Below are 15,995 nucleotides of genomic sequence, written 5' to 3'. Positions count from 1 at the left end.
ATGAATAATGAAGGAATAATTTCCACTAGGATGGGGGTGGGTAACGTGTATGGAAACATGGATATGTATGAACGCCCTTGGTAAGCTGTGCCCGCTGTCACCCCACCCTTCCTTCCCCGGCTGTGCAGATCCTACACTGGCATCGTGCATCATAATAGTCCGGCTTCTCCACGCTGATCTGCATCTCCTTACATCGCATCATTTCTCCTATTATGTTTAGGGCTGTTAGTCTATACAAGAGGAAACACTGGTTACATCTACAGCATGGGAGGTGGGAGGTTTAAGGACGCATGAAAATTGTATCTCTCCAGCTGTTGCAGAACTACAATTCCCATCATGCCTGGATAGCTAAAGCCTAATGGGAATTGTAGTTTTGCAACAGCTGCCTGACTGTAACTTTGATGCCCCTGAATTAGAGGTTAAAGAAGAAGTCCAGTGAAAATTTTTATTAAAGTATTATATTGCCCCCCCCCCCAAAGGTTATACATATCACTAATACACACTCATTATGGGAAATGCTCATAAAGTAATTTTTTTTCCCTGCACTTACTACTGCATCAAGGCTTCACTTCCTGGATAACATGGTGATGTCACTTCCTGGATAACATGGTGATGTCACTTCCTGGATAACATGGTGATGTCAGGAGCTGGCACCAGAGCTGTGCGGGCTGTGGCTGCTGGAGAGGATGATAGCAGAGGGATGCTCAGTGTCCCTCCAGTGCCCTGTGTCCCCCTGCCATCATCCTCTCCAGCAGCCACAGCCTGCACAGCTCTGGGAGTCGGGTCGTGACCTCACCATGTTATCCAGGAAGTGACATCACCATGTTATCCAGGAAGTGACATTTAATAAAAATTTTCGGTGGACTTCTCCTTTAAATAACTTATCATAAACCGGATGAGTCACTTTTGTGGGGGGGTCCCCCATCTATATTACAGAGGGCGTCTCTAACCAATGTCCATTAATATGAATGGACATTGTGTTATGCGTTGTTTTTCCTGTGGGGGCGCTACAGGGAAACTGAAGACATACTGGGGATCCCAGCAGGATGAGGCTTTGTGATCAACTACCTTCATATCTCAGCCTAGATTTTTGCGGTTCTTATACTGACACTTGTCCATCTCTTATAGGCGTCCACCTCCAGATCCATCCCTGTACCCACAGCAAGTATCCTGGTACCGAAATCCACCGGCTCCAGAGTCCCCTGTAATGTGGAAGGGATCAGCCCCGAGCTGGAGAAAGTCTTTATAAAAGAAACCAGTGAGAAGGATGGAGTCAAGGTATCTAGTATATATGGCGGAGAAGTCCTTGTTTCTTATCTCTGTTACGTGATTCTTCACATTCACCTTTGACCGTTCCATTATAGCCTCCAGGTAGAGATTTATTCCTTATGTTCAGATATTGATTCACTTATCTTGTGTAAATGCAGCGTTGCATCAGTGTCCGATCACTATTCTGCATGACCAAGTACAAAGCTCTGTGTATCCTGCTTGTTCAGGGTCTTTGCATTGCTTTCTATATCCCACAAAGTGGTCAGCAAGTTAATGTAGAACAGACTACTATATTGTAGAGCATGTACTTGTTAAAAAGTTTGCTAACTGTTTCATTGACAAGTGAATAGTGAGTGCAGCTCTGGAGTATAATACAGGATGTAACTCAGGATCTGTAATTTAGTGTATGTACACTGTGACCCCACCAGCAGAATAGTGATTACAGCTCTGGTGTATAATACAGGATGTAACTCAGGATCAGTAATGTAATGTGTGTACACAGTGACCCCACCAGCAGAATAGTGATTACAGCTCTGGTGTATAATACAGGATGTAACTCAGGATCAGTAATGTAATGTGTGTACACAGTGACCCCACCAGCAGAATGGTGATTACAGCTCTGGTGTATAATACAGGATGTAACTCAGGATCAGTAATGTAATGTGTGTACACAGTGACCCCACCAGCAGAATGGTGATTACAGCTCTGGAGTATAATACAGGATGTAACTCAGGATCAGTAATGTATGTACAGTGACCCCACCAGCAGAATAGTGAGTACAGTTCTTGTCTATCCCTGCACTGTTCGTAATTGGTTTCCAGCTCTCTTCTGGTGCCAGTTCCATTCCAGTGCTAGATCACACCTGGTTGGGGAGTGCATGTGGCAGAGGTGAGTTCTGTCATCTTCCCCGGATATCAGGGACATCGGTTGTATTGCATGTCGGGTCGGGTTGTCCTCTTCTGACACATCTGCAGATCACTGAGGATATGGTTACATAGTTAATACGGTTTAAAAAATACACATGTCCATCAAGTTCAACCAAGGAGGGGATGGATACAGGGAAGGGGGAGGGGTGATAGGTTCTATACATATGCATTTATATTATTTTGCTCTAAGAACTTGTCTAGCCCTGTTTTGAAGCCCTCTACTGTTTTTGCTGTGACCAGATCCTGTGGTGACTGTTCCACAGATTCACAGTTCTCATTGTAAAGAAGGCTTGTCGCCTCCGGAGATTGAACCTTTTTTTTTCTCCAGTCGGAGGCAGTGCCCTCTTGTCCTTTGAGGTTAGTAAGACTCTGTATGGAGTAGATGCAGGACCGGGGGTCACTATGTGCACTATAGAGGCTGCTGCAGGGATGGCGGTGACTACTATACGAGTCCTGTAATCCAGCATATAGTAACCAGACCTCCCATCACAATGCTCCACCCTGTTGTCCAGCTGCATGCACAGCGGTTTATTCAGGTTAGGCACCATCTTATCCTCTCCCTATAGAGATCACAGCCGCGGAGACTCTTTACATACAGTTCCTTTGCATTGTCTCTGCATCCTGATCTGGGGATTTTTCTCTTGCTTTTAGAGTAGGAGTTTTCCTTTCTGCAGTAAATTGTGCCGCTTTATCTTGGTTCGGGCTATAAATGCCTCCGTGGCTGCCGCCGCCGCGCTGTTTTCCTTAACTTATTGTTAAAGCAGAATATTCCCCATAAAGCAAACAAATCTATATATAACCGGCAGCTGATTCGCCTTATTTTAGCCCTGGTTGGGATCTGTTCATTATACCAGCTGATTGTTTTATGGGACGTGGCGCCTCCATCTGTGATAATCACGAGGGACGAGCGTCGCCTGTATAATGATGGGGTAACGTCCTAAAGGAACGGTATAAAGATGTGTATATCTAGCCTGGGCCGGCAAATATCAGCTTAGAGGGCACTCTTTACTGAAACCAAAGCCTTCACGTGGTAGTGAAAGGGGTTGTCCAGGCTTAGGAAAACATGGCTGCTTTCTTCCAGAAACAGCACCACTATTGTCCTCATTTTGGTGTGAGTTTTGCAGCTCCGTTCCATTGAAGTGCCAGCTAAACTGTATTGCTGCACTGAGGGCAGGGGTGGTGCTGTTTTTGCAAGAAAGTTGTGCCTTTTTTAAAATCCCTTTAAAGGGAACCTGACACCCTAGGTAGAGCCCACCCTACCCCTGGGTAAAGGATCATATACTTACCCTATCCTGCTGGTCCCGCTGTGGATTCCAGTCCCGCCAAAGAGAAATCGCCACCCACTCTCAGTGCGCTCCATATGCAAATGAGTAGAAGAGTCCGATGTCCTGTAGACATCGCACTCTTCTCATTTGTCGAGTGGGCAGTGATTTCTCCATGGCGGGTCTGGCAGGAGAGTGTAAGCATATGATCCTTTATCCAGGGGTAGGGTGGGCTCTGCCCCGGGTTACAGGTTCCCTCCTCACTCATAACGCTCTCCCCCTGGTAAGTACAATAGTCCCACGTCTCTTACCCCAGTAGGTACAGCAGTTCCCCCGCACTCTTATTCCATGTTAGGTACTACAGATCACCTATTCTTTCCCCCTGATAGTACAGCAGCTCCCACACACACACTTTCCCACTGATAGGTACAGCAGTTCCTTCCACTTTTCTCCCCTTGTAAGTACATCAGTCTCCCCTTTTCTGCCTGGTAGGTACAGCAATTCCCCCTCCACTTTTAGGATCCAATGCCACAGTGATAATCTGCGAATTATCGCTGCGTGGAATAGAGACCACGATCAGTTGTAGATTGTGTCATCGGCTGATCGTTTATTTGGGTGTGCGGTGGGCGACCAACTATTCCACAAGCACCATGCTTTACCTAAACCTGTTGCAGGTCTTCTCCTGCGCTCGTTCTCCCAGTCCCACGCACAGCAGCAGCTTCGGTGCAGCCTGTCTAAGGGCCCTATTCCACCGGACGATTATCGTTCAGATTATCGTTAAATCCTTCGAATCTAAATGATGATCGTTCGTTTGAATAGCAGTTAACGACCGAAAGAGAAATCGTTGATCGTTTAATAAAGACCTGGACCTATTTTTATTGTTGCTTGTTCGCAAAACGTTCGCATTGAATAGAAGTTGTTCGCAGTAGTGACGAACGCAATAGCGACGACAAGACGACTGCAAAAACGATCATAAGGAACGATCATCTTTCCATGTAAATGGGTGAACGATTTCAGGTCTTTCGTAATAGCGGTCGGTTGGATCGTTTATCGTTAACGATTATGCGAACGATAACTGTCTGGTGGAATAGGGCCCTTAGCTGACGGACTGCTCAGCCAATCACTGGCCAGGACTGCTACCGCATGTTTAGGTAAAGGATGGAGTTTAAACAAGGGCTGCGAGGACATCGGTAACTATGTCCCTGCAGCCCTCGCTAAATGATTATCGGGCTGTGTAATCGGCCCAGTAAACTAGCGCGGATGGGCACTAGGAGCGATGGGATATTCTAGTGACAGCAGCTGCATTGGTTATATTCTATAAAGTGGACTACACAGGACACAGGCGGACTGTAGGGTGTGTATATAGGTTTATCACTAACATGCCTCTTTCTTTCCTTTCAGCCTTTGGAAATCCCAGATGGGCGCCGAGCTCCATTACCTTCCACCTACCGTAGCAGCAGCACGCGCAGTATCGACACTCAGACCCCGTCAGTCCAGGAGCGCAGCAGCAGTTGCAGCAGCAGCCATTCCCCCTGTGCGTCCCCTTCATGTCCCCCCGAGTCGCAGGAAGGCAGCCCCTGCTCCACAGACGACCTGCTCTTCGATCGGGATAAAGGTGAGCGCAGAAATAGGAGGGTTACCTGATGTTCAGCTTTGTGTCTTCTTTCACCGTAGATCCAGTCTTGTCTTTTTTATGTCACTTTTTTTTGTGTCCGCTCCATCTCTGCATCTCATCACCATCACTGCCTATAAAACATCTCAGCACAAGATGGCTGTAACTGTATATAAGAGTGTGAGGACGATTTAGGTCCTGTCCCAGCACCGACTAGATTAGGTTCATACTGCTGCCGACGGTCCCTCTTCTTGTAGCATATAGGCTAAAGTTAAAGGGGAACTCTAGTGGATTTGAAAGAAAAAAAATCTCTAGTGTCAGAAAGTTATATACATTTGAAAATCTCCAGTATTCCAGTACTTATCAACTGCTGTATGTCCTGCAGGAAGTTGTATATTCTTTCCAGTCTGACACAGTGCTCTCTACTGCCACCTCTGTCCATGTCAGGAACTGCCCAGAGCAGCAGCAAATCCCCATAGAAAACCTCTCCTGCTCTGGACAGTTCCTGACTTTGACAGAGGTGGCAGCAGAGAGTACTGTTTCAGACTGGAGGGAATACACCACTTTCCACAGGACATACAGCAGCTGATAAGTACTGGAAGACTGGAGATATTTAAATAGAAGAAAGTTAAAAAAAACTATAACTTTCTGTAACCAGTATCCAGCCCTACAAAAACATGGCCACTTTTCTTCCTTTCTTGTCTCCAATTCAGGTGTGGTTTGCAATTAGTTCCATTGAAGTAAATGGAGCTTGAGTTCCAAACCCCACCCAATCTGGAGACGAGAGGGGAAAAAGTGGCCATGTTTTTGTAGCGCTGGATAACCCCTTTAACGCTGGAGTAGCCCTTTAAAGGTTTGATTGATTGGAGGAGCTGGGACTCCTGGACTTGGGTGTCACAAGGCTGTATTATTTTTAGAGAAGTTTTTGCAAATGGGTAAATCTGGTATTGCTGAAATAATAGACACAGGCTACAGACAGGTGCGGCGCTGTTTCTGGAGGATAGCAGCCATGTTTGTGCAGCTTGTGTAGGATTTATCCTTGTCTATCCCTGCACTGTTCGTAATTGGTTTCCAGCTCTCTTCTGGTGCCAGTTCCATTCCAGTGCTAGATCACACCTGGTTGGGGAGTGCATGTGGCAGAGGTGGAGTCCTGTCATTTTCCCCAGATATCAGGGACATCTGTTGTATTGCACTTCGGTTGGGTCGTCCTCTTCTGACACAGCTGTAGAGAACAGAATAAGACTGGGGTATGTATGGGGTCTGTGTCCATAGAGGCTCCTACAGCAGGGGGGTCAAATTGGCGTGGCCTAGAGTGTCTGTGCCCTAGGCCTGCGCCCCCCCTTCGTCCTGCCGTTTTCACGATTAGGAATGCCCCAGTCAGGGTTTCTCCTATTCATCACTTGTCTGTACACTGCACATGTGTTGGACCATTAAAGCACATATACAGTGCTCCGACAAGTGATAAAAAAAATAAGAGAAATCCTGACTGGGGCATTCCTAATGGTGAAGACGGAAGGAAGGGCGGCGCAGGCCTAGGGTACAGACACTCTACGCCGCACCAATTTGGCACAGGGCTGCAAGTTTAAAAGTTTTTTTAGGACAATAACTGCATCACCTGCCGTATGGACTCTGGCATAGATCTTGGATTAAAAGCCGCTATCCGACGGTACAGATGGGTGGGGTCAGATTGTTGGTACAAAGTCACTTTAAAATTACTGAAGAAGTTTCAGTAATGCAGCAAGTTTGACCATGTCTCAGGATGGTTACCATGGACTTAAAGGTACTGTGTCATTAGAAAATCACTTGCTGTTTAAGTTTTTATGTTTAACATATTTTTGAGAATTTTTGGTGACTTTGCCCCCCCCCCCTCCCTCCATTTAAAAAAAAAAATCTATATTAAAAAATCCTGATATCCTTCAGTTTTCATTCTCACCACTGAGGCTAAAACTAATCTGAGACTTCCTTTTGTATCTGTAGTAATAAAAGGAGGCTGCTGTAAAGTGATCTGTACAGCATTGCAGCGTCATGTGACACCAGTATGTGGCATCAATACAAGACAATAGCAGCTCCCTGTGGAATGACCTTTTCAAAGATCACAGAGCGCGCTCAGTAATGTTTCACATTCTTCTCAAGGGGACAGTGTCTGTCTATTGTCGTCTATGTCCATGAGTCTTGATGTAAAGCATGTCACTAAATGCTGTTAAAAACAGCCCAGGTAATATGACCGCCCCAATAACAATGTACAAAAATGAAAGAAATAAAAATTAAAGTAAAAAATATAAAGAGACTAGACTAAAAAAAATTAAAGAAAATTGTGGTGACACATTTCCTTTAAATCAGATCTATCAGTTGCTTTTTCCGAGCTACAGTAGAAGCTGTGTACAGTAGGGCTTGTCACCCTGAATTTGAAGATATAACTCTTATTTCAGTAATTTACTCCAGCGCTGAGAATATAAACTTTACATGTTTTAATGTTTTATGCAAATTAGGATATAAAATCCCTGAGGCGTTCCTCTAAAGCTAAGCATTGCTGGACTTCTGCAGCCAGGGGGCACCCTGGAGGCTTTATGGCCCCATTTGCATTAAACTTGTAAAGTTTATATCTCAGAGCTGGAGTAACGGACTGAAATAAGAGTTACATTTCCTGATTCGGGGTGAGAAGCCCTAATGTACGCTGTCTTTATTTTAGTCCCCAAAAATCTGCTGACTGATCCACTTTAATTTCCTTTCTTAAAGATTCACCCAGAATTCAGTAACATTCTTTTTCTGTGATAAGGTACTATGTTACTCTGCCACGTCTGTACGCCCTTGTGTCTGGTATAGTGGCTCAGCTGCATATACTTCAGATCCAAGTTGGCATTTATACTCGCCTGTGATGAGCCCTCTCCTTCGGAGTGGCGGTGCTATGAGACCATGTCCCGCTGTCCATATCACAGCTCTTCTGATCCCCTTGTTGCTCCTGTGCTTTTGAGGACCTGAAATCATGGTCTTCAATGCATCTCAACGAGAGCGCTCTCCTAGAGATGCATAGAAAACTCTGACTTCCGGCCTCTGAAGATGTGGGTCCGAAAAGAGAAGAGAGGGTCAATATGGGCACCAGCGGGATTTTTAACGGCGTTTTAGCAGTAGAATAACCTTGCGCTGCGGGAAAGCGTGTAATCAGAGGTGAGTATACACTGATCAACCTCTACCCCAATCTGCCTTCAGGGAAAAGTCGGGAGACCCCCTTCCCCCATACACATCAGACACATACATTAGTTACTTTATTTTTGTCATATAAGACTATTTTTTAACCCCGAAAAATCTTAGAAGTTGGCATCGCCAGGGAGCTGTAGGAGAGCTCAGAAATGGCCGCATCCCCACCGTATACAGCGACTACTTTAAAAAACCAAAAACTACTCTTCTGTGACCCGTTCCTGGTGCAGGCAGTGTGACGCACACTGCCTGTGCCAGAGGTCCCTGAAGCTCTCCCAGGCAGCCGAGCGTCTCATCATACAAGCTCGGTGACGCTCGGCTGCTGGGAGAGCTCTGGGAGAATGGCAGAGGCGCCAGAAGTTCCTGAAGCCTGTCATTCTCCCGGCAGCCGAGCTTCACCGATGAGATGCTCGGCTGCTCGGGAGAGCTTCAGGGACCTCCAGCACAGGCAGTGTGCGTCACACTGCCTGCGCCAGGAACGGGACTGGAAATACGCGGCTGCTGGGAACGGCTCACAGGTGAGTTGATTGTTTTTTTTTTTTTTTTCTTCTTCCTTTAGCTCCAGCTAGTAAACCCTGCTGCGGTCTAACATTTTCCCGCCTATAAGGTGAACCCCTGAAAATCTTAAAGTCAGGGGCCGTCGTAAATGCCGGAAAATACGGTATCTCGAGATTTACGAGGTTTGGCCTTATGTCCTTAGTATTTCACAGGTGATATAATTATACTGCATCATGTGTAGTATATCCTATATTTATCATATGGTAAGTGTATAGAATATCCTTAAATTTCTGACCTGTTGGTGGCCTATGCGGACTGAAGTGGAGAAGTGGAGAGTCCAGTGCTCAGATGCATTGAAGTCAATGTAACTGAGCTGCAATTCCATTTCTAACCTGTGGACAGGGGTGGCGCCACTTCTGGAAGAATGTTGGCCCTTAGTTATAAGAGAATTAAACCTTGATTGTGTTCACAATTTGCTAAAAATTTGTTGACCCTTCCCCCATGGTAAAAAGGAGGAAGGATCACATGACCTGAGCTTGGTCTGGTAATGCTTTTCTAACAGCACTCCCAGCCAATCAGCCAGCAGTATAAGGATGATGTCCGAGCCATTATAAAAGCCTATGCCCTGTAGCTTAGAAGATCCTGCGAGGGACAGCGATCAGTGAAAGACACCGGAGCACACAAACACAATAGTTGTACATGGAACAGATGCAGACCACTTGCTATTTTGTCAGTGCCAGGTTTTATTTGTGGTACACTGATTGATGTAAAAGAGCAGTGGGTATGGTTACTGTTGTGCGCCCTTTGGGACACCAATCCTGTTTGTTCTCCCCAAGATGGGCCAAATTTCCGACTGCTTGTAAAACGTTTCTTTTTTCTGGGCGCAAAAGCTTCAGCTATTCCCAAAAAAAGGAAGAATTTTTGGTCTTCCTGTGGAAGAAAAGTCATGGCCGCTTCCAATACCTCCTTGTGCGTATTAACACTGGCAGGATTCTGCTATGAAAAAGGAATACATTTAAGACAACTTTTACATTTTAAAAAGCAAAGAAGAACTCCATTGTATTTCTGAACAAGCTGTTGGATCACCAGCGGTGTACCATTTGTTTAACCATAACCATACATGTTGACCTGTCTTTGTTAAAGGGAACTGGGGCATATTTTTTTCTTTTTCAAATCAGCTGGTGTCAGAAAAATTTACAGATTTGTAAGTGACTTCTATTTAAAAATCTCCAGTACTCATCAGCTGCTGTATGTCCTGCAGGAAGTGGTGTATTCTTTCCAGTCTGACACAGTGCTCTGTGCTGCCACCTCTGTCATGGCAGGAACTGTCCAGAGCAGGAGAGGTTTTCCATGACATGGACAGAGGTGGCAGCAGAGAGCACTGTCAGACTGGAAAGAATACACCACTTCCAGTACTTATCAGCTGCTTTATGTCCTGCAGGAAGACTGGAGATTTTTAAATAGAAGTAATTTACACATCTCTAACTTTCTGACACCAGTTGATTTGAAAGAAAACAAAATCACGAGTCCCCCTTTAAGTCTGTTACTTTTAAAAATTATACATAAGTTTTAGGCATGTTGATGACGTTTGGGTTCAGTTCCAACTAATTCAAACTTTCTGCCAAACTTTTGGAGAGTTCACTCCTCTCTATTGGCTGTGTTTCTTCCCCTTGTCCTGCACACGCAGTGACTATGTTAGAGGAGGGGGACTCCCTCTATGTATCCGGCCTGTGATCTGATGCCAGGCTGCACAGTTTTATTATATTTTATTTTAGGATAGAGACTGTTCCAAACACATTTGCCAGACTTCTTCTCCTCCTTACTAATAAAATGTGCCTGGCCTCCTCCCTTGCGTCTGCATGTACTGTACTAATCACTCCGCTATATATAGTCCCTCGTCTGCTTCTCGCTTCTGCTTGTTTTTGCCTCTGCTGTTGCATCCTGGGAGGGGAAAATATTCTCCCGTCTTTCTATATCGGGATTGCATTTTTTTTTAATCACCAGTCTGAATACTCTGCTGCAGCCTTCCCCGACCTGTGGCTCCCCAGCTATCGTAGAACTACAATTCTGTCCGGACATGATGGGAGTTGTAGTTCTGCAGAAGTTGGTACGCCACCGGCACGGGAACATTGCTCTACTGTTGGATTTTTTTTTTCCCTCCAATCACTTGTACTATTCCTCTTTTTAAATTTTTCAGACAGTGGGAATAGTTCGCCGCTGCCCAAGTACGCCTCCTCTCCCAAACCCAACAACAGCTACATGTTCAAACGAGAGCCCCCCGAGGGATGCGAGCGGGTCAAGGTCTTTGAGGAAATGTCGTAAGTAACGCCTTTTCTTTTTTTGGTCAGCTGGCAGGTGTAAGGCTGCCTGTGGCTGTCCAAGAGCAGGAGGGGGGACGAGTGAAAGTACCCGCTGGCTGGACCCCTGCCGGCAGCCTCCCTCTATTTATTTTTATTTTTTCTACTTTTTTTTTTTTTTAAACTATATTCAGGCCCTAAATACATAAAGGGGAACCCAGCAGATAGCACAGCGCCCCCTGCTGCTTCTCTGGTACTGTCACGTGTTGTGCTTGCTGCCATGCCCGTTCCTTGTGGTAGCGTGTAGCTGCTGCTTGTAGCTATAATTTATGGTGCTTTTTTTCCGCTTGTCAACCGCTTCGGTAGTGCGGCTGTCACCGCACAGAAAAAAATATGGTTTATGAACTGTATTAGGCTTTGTTCACATATTTGAATGTTGTGGTTGGCGTATGCTTAGGAATGTTCCTGAGCATACAAGTTCCTGTCACTGACTGAATGGGACCCCGGCAGCCATGCTGCAAGGCTCCTGATCGCTTGTACCGACGGGCAGGGGTTGGTTACTTACCTCCGTCCTGTCGGATCGGCCATCCATGCTTAGTGCCCTTAGGAAGGCTCTATGCATAGATTGCCGAGAACTCTGATCTATGCTATGGCATAGCATAGATCAGTATATGCCAGTGCTTCTCAAACTGTGAGGCGGGCCTTACCATTGAGGCGCCCCTTAGTTGTTGGTGAGGCCCAGCTGGGGAGCCAGTTTTCACAAAAGTAACTATGATCTGCACAGTCCTTTAGCGGTTTGCAAAAATCTTCATTTGAACAACATTATTTATGTTGTACTTGCTTTATTACTATAGAGAGCTTGGGAGATGGGTGAGGGTAGCCCTAGCATTATTTTCAGCTTTTAAATGGACTTTCACAACAGATGGTGAGGCCCAGGTGCCCTCTCGGTCAGTCTGGTGAGGCCCAGGCATTGCCTTGGTCTGTTGGGTGAGGCTCCAGCAGAAAATGTTTGAGAAGCACTGGTATATGCAATCTAATGATTGCATGTTATACTGTAAAATAAGAGTGTAAAAAAAGTGTAATAAAGTTTTTAAAAGTATAAAAAAAAATAAACCCCCTCTCCCAATAAAGGTTTAATATACCTCCTTGCACATTATAAAAATATAAAAAATAAATAAACATAATATATGATATCATGCAGAATTGTCCAATCTATTAAAATATAAAGTTGTCTCCGCACGGTGAACGGCGTAAACAGGAAAATAAAAACACACACCAGTATTGCTGATTTTTTTTTTTTTTCTTTTTTATTATATATGGAAAAATTTTATGAAAAGCAATCAAATTTTTTTTTGTACACCAATATGATATAAATAAAAACAAGAGATCATGGCCAAAAAAATGACACCCAAACCAGCCCTGTAGGTGGAAAAATAAAAGCGCTATGGCTCTTAGAAGGTGGGGAGAAACATTGCCTTGATTTGGCCCGGACATCCGTGCATCAATGGGCTCGGTCTTAAAGGGGTTAAAGTATGATTTTTTTTTTTTTTTTTTATGGAAGTTAATGGAGAAATGGATCAAAATCGATGCACACATATACATCTGTTTTTCTATCCACGTTGTGAACCCGGCCTTATTGATCATAGTGGGTCTCCCTGCTGAGACCTGCTGCCATCAGGCGGTATAGCCAGGACGAGAGCGGGGTAGCTGTGCCATCCACTCCCCAGCTGCTCGCTAATCCTATGTGGCCTCGTAGACTTACGTTGTTGGAATTGTTGGCCGATGTGATCAATAACTTTTGACATGCCAGGTTATTTTTTATTGAAGAGTAAATCTGATGAATAGAGCTTAGTCCGGGCTGCTAAATAATGACAATCACCAATATGGAGTGTTTATTTAAAGGGGTTATCCAGCGCTACAAAAACATGGCCACTTTCCCTCTCTCTTGTATCCAGATTGGGTGGGGTTTGGAACTCTGTTCCATTGAAGTAAATGGAGCTTAATAGCAAACCACACCTGAACTGGAGTCAAGAGAGGTGGGAGAAGTGGCCATGTTTTTGTAGCGCTGGATAACCCCTCTAAACCAGTCTACATCTCGTGATATCGGTATCATTCCATCTCGTTAGTCTTTTCTGCCTTCTGACCAATGGCGCTTAGTTGGAGAACGTCCAGGCTGCTGAATAATGATCACAATTATGGAGTATGTTTCCCATCACACGAGTCTTCATAGTTCTTGATTATCGGGATCATTGACATAAAAGCCATCTTCTGTTATTTCCATCCATCTTTATTTATTTTAATAGAAAAAAAATCTGATTTAGGCTACATTCCCACACAGTATTTTTTTTTCTTTCAAATCAACTGCTGCTAGAGATTTATACAAATTAGTAATTTACTTCTAACTAAAAATCTCAAGTCTTCCAGTACTTATCAGCTGCCGTATGTCCTACACGAAACGGTGTATTCTTTCCAGTCTGACAGTGCTCTCTGCTGCCACCTCTGTCCATGTCAGGAACTGTCCAGAGCAGCAGCAAATCCCCATAGAAAACCTCTCCTGACATGGACAGAGGTGGCAGCAGAGAGCACAGTGTCAGACTGGAGAGAATACACCACTTCCTGCAGTACATAAGTAGCTGATAAGTACTGGAAGACTGGAGGTAAATTACAAATCTCTATAACTTTCTGATGTTAGTTTGATTAAAAAAAAAAAACATTTTATCTAAATCTTTGTTAAAGGGAAACTATTAGTAGGTTAGAAGGGCACAGCCACTGAGGATGATGGGAATTTTCTTACCTTTTATCCTCTGCGCTATTTTCGGAATATTAACATATTTAATGTACTAATGAGGTGTTTGTGCGCACTGTGGGCGGAGCTATTAAGCCTCAGGGACGGCCTAACATTAGCAGAGCACTGCCCAAATATGAGAAGGGGCGGGTTAGCTGCGGGCGGATCAGTGCTCTGGGAGTGATAGCCCCGCCCCCCAGTGCGCAGCAACACTTCATTATCATATTAAATAAACGTTAAAATCTATTAAAAAAATAAATAAAATAACCTGCTAATATCCTGAAGTTGGTGAAGTGGAAAAAGGTAAGAAACTTCATTCTCAGCTCCCGGTGCCCTACAGGGACATGTTAGCAGGTTAGTTGCTTCTAACCTGCTGTTAGTTTCCCTTTAAGGACCAAATCTGCTTATGGTGCCTTCACACCTACCGGATCTGCAGCGGTCTCACTTCTGCGGATTCGTAGCAAGAACCGCTGCGGATCCGTTACCATTAACCCCTATGATAGCACATACTCGCAGCGGGATTGACATCCCGCTGAGAATTTGTGCTTTAACCCCTCGCTGTCCGCAGCCCCACCGTCGCATCTCCCATCCCCGGACGCATCCTGCAGCCCGCCGCCGAGAGCATACAGTACCTGCTCGGTGGCGTGGCTGCAGTGAGGCTTCCGGCTCTGGTCCCGCTCAGCTGATCTGCCTCACTGCAGCAGCGCTGCCGAGCAGGTACTGTGTGCTCTCGGCTGCAGGATGCGGCCGGGAATTGGGGATGCGGACAGCGAGGGGCGAAAGCACATATTCACAGCGGGATGTCAATCCCGCTGCGAGTATGTGCTATCATAGGGGTGAATTGATACTGGATCCGCAGCTGATCTCGCTGCGAGTCCGCAGAAGTAAGATCCGCTGCGGTTCCGGTAGGTGTGAAGGCACCCTAATAGTGCATTGCTGTAAAATAGCGCAGCCCTACTGTTACGAAGCTATTAGGTCCCATCTGGCTGAGTTAGAAGTAATCTGGGTCCTAAAGGCCGGATGTTGCCCACATCGCAGGCTTTTGTAAATCAGATTTGTTATATATGAAATGTTGTCGTCTCTGGAGATGCCCTGATGTGCGATAATGTTTCCCCCGCAGGTCTCGTCAGCCGGTCCCTACAGCTCTCCTTTCATGTCCTGACAAAAACAAAGTTAACTTCATTCCCACAGGATCGGCATTCTGTCCTGTAAAACTATTGGGGTCACTGCTCATAGCGTCAGACCTGACCCTGAAGACCCTTCCAAACCCGGCTCAGAGCTCTGCTGTGAGCGCCGTGACTGTCGAGCACCTCTCATCTCAGGTCTCCTCTTCTTCCCTGACCGATAACGCCACCAGCAAAGTAGACAACACTGAAACCAACGGCCACGCCCCCTCGCCGGAGCAGCAGCAACAGAATGGGGTGGAGCTGCTGTCAGAAGAGCAGTTGTCACAGTCTCCTCCCCCTTCTCCCCACAACCATGTTGTAATCTAACCCCCCAGCACGGAGCCGGCCTCTGTGACCATCAAAGCTGACTTGAAGCCAGATTTACAACTTCTGCATGTGGTTTGGTTAACGCTGTCTGATCAATATTAAGAATTCACCATTAAAGAAGAAAAAAAAACACAAAGTACTGCTTCGCTTAAATTATCATATCTGCCAATGTTTATCCTGGATCCGGACTAAAAAAAAAAAAAAATTCTTCTCCCCCCAACAACTTTTTTTTTTTCCCCCCTTTCCCGAATACTGTTTTAGCACAACTTTAGCCATCTCTTCAAGTGGGTTCACTGTGGACTATGCATTTAAAGGATGTCGCACCAGGTAAAAAAAAAAAAAAATGAAATAAGCTTTGTAAATCCCAAAAACTATAATTTTTTTTGTGCTGTCCTGTAAGGAATACTGTACCAGAGGATTACCTTTGTTTCCTCCAGGTTTTGCATTATTTTTTAGTTTTGGAAGATTAAGGGGGAAGGAGAGTTGTCTTGTATAATGGGACTCCCTTCCAAGCCCCCCCGATTCCTCATGGAGAGGTCATAAGATAGCAGGAATAACCCCAATGCCACATTGGTTGCACAGTGCCCGTCCTAAGGCTTGTTTTTCAGGTACTTCAGCTGAAGTCTAAATCTCAGGTAACTTGGAATGTAAACCACAT

General features: G+C 45.3%; 1 protein-coding gene and 1 non-coding gene across 2 annotated transcripts in view; both read left to right on the top strand.

The window, feature by feature from the left end:
* Positions 1-15,473, top strand: part of GLCCI1 (glucocorticoid induced 1) — a 34,235-nt gene extending 18,762 nt beyond the window's left edge. The window contains exons 5-8 of the mRNA XM_069960614.1: positions 1,129-1,278; positions 4,859-5,072; positions 10,960-11,080; positions 14,965-15,473. Coding sequence (XP_069816715.1) covers positions 1,129-1,278; positions 4,859-5,072; positions 10,960-11,080; positions 14,965-15,337 — 858 coding nt within the window. The 3' untranslated portion in view covers positions 15,338-15,473. The remainder of the gene's footprint in view (positions 1-1,128; positions 1,279-4,858; positions 5,073-10,959; positions 11,081-14,964) is intronic.
* Positions 6,119-6,250, top strand: LOC138785054 (small nucleolar RNA SNORA54). Its single transcript, XR_011362037.1, has one exon. It is a non-coding gene; the product is annotated as a small nucleolar RNA SNORA54 (small nucleolar RNA).
* Positions 15,474-15,995: the final 522 nt, after the last annotated feature.

This window comes from Dendropsophus ebraccatus, chromosome 2 (genome assembly GCF_027789765.1).
Source record: "Dendropsophus ebraccatus isolate aDenEbr1 chromosome 2, aDenEbr1.pat, whole genome shotgun sequence".
Lineage (NCBI taxonomy): Eukaryota > Metazoa > Chordata > Amphibia > Anura > Hylidae > Dendropsophus > Dendropsophus ebraccatus.
Note: the sequence above shows the minus strand (reverse complement) of the source record. Positions and strands in the feature narration are given on the sequence as shown.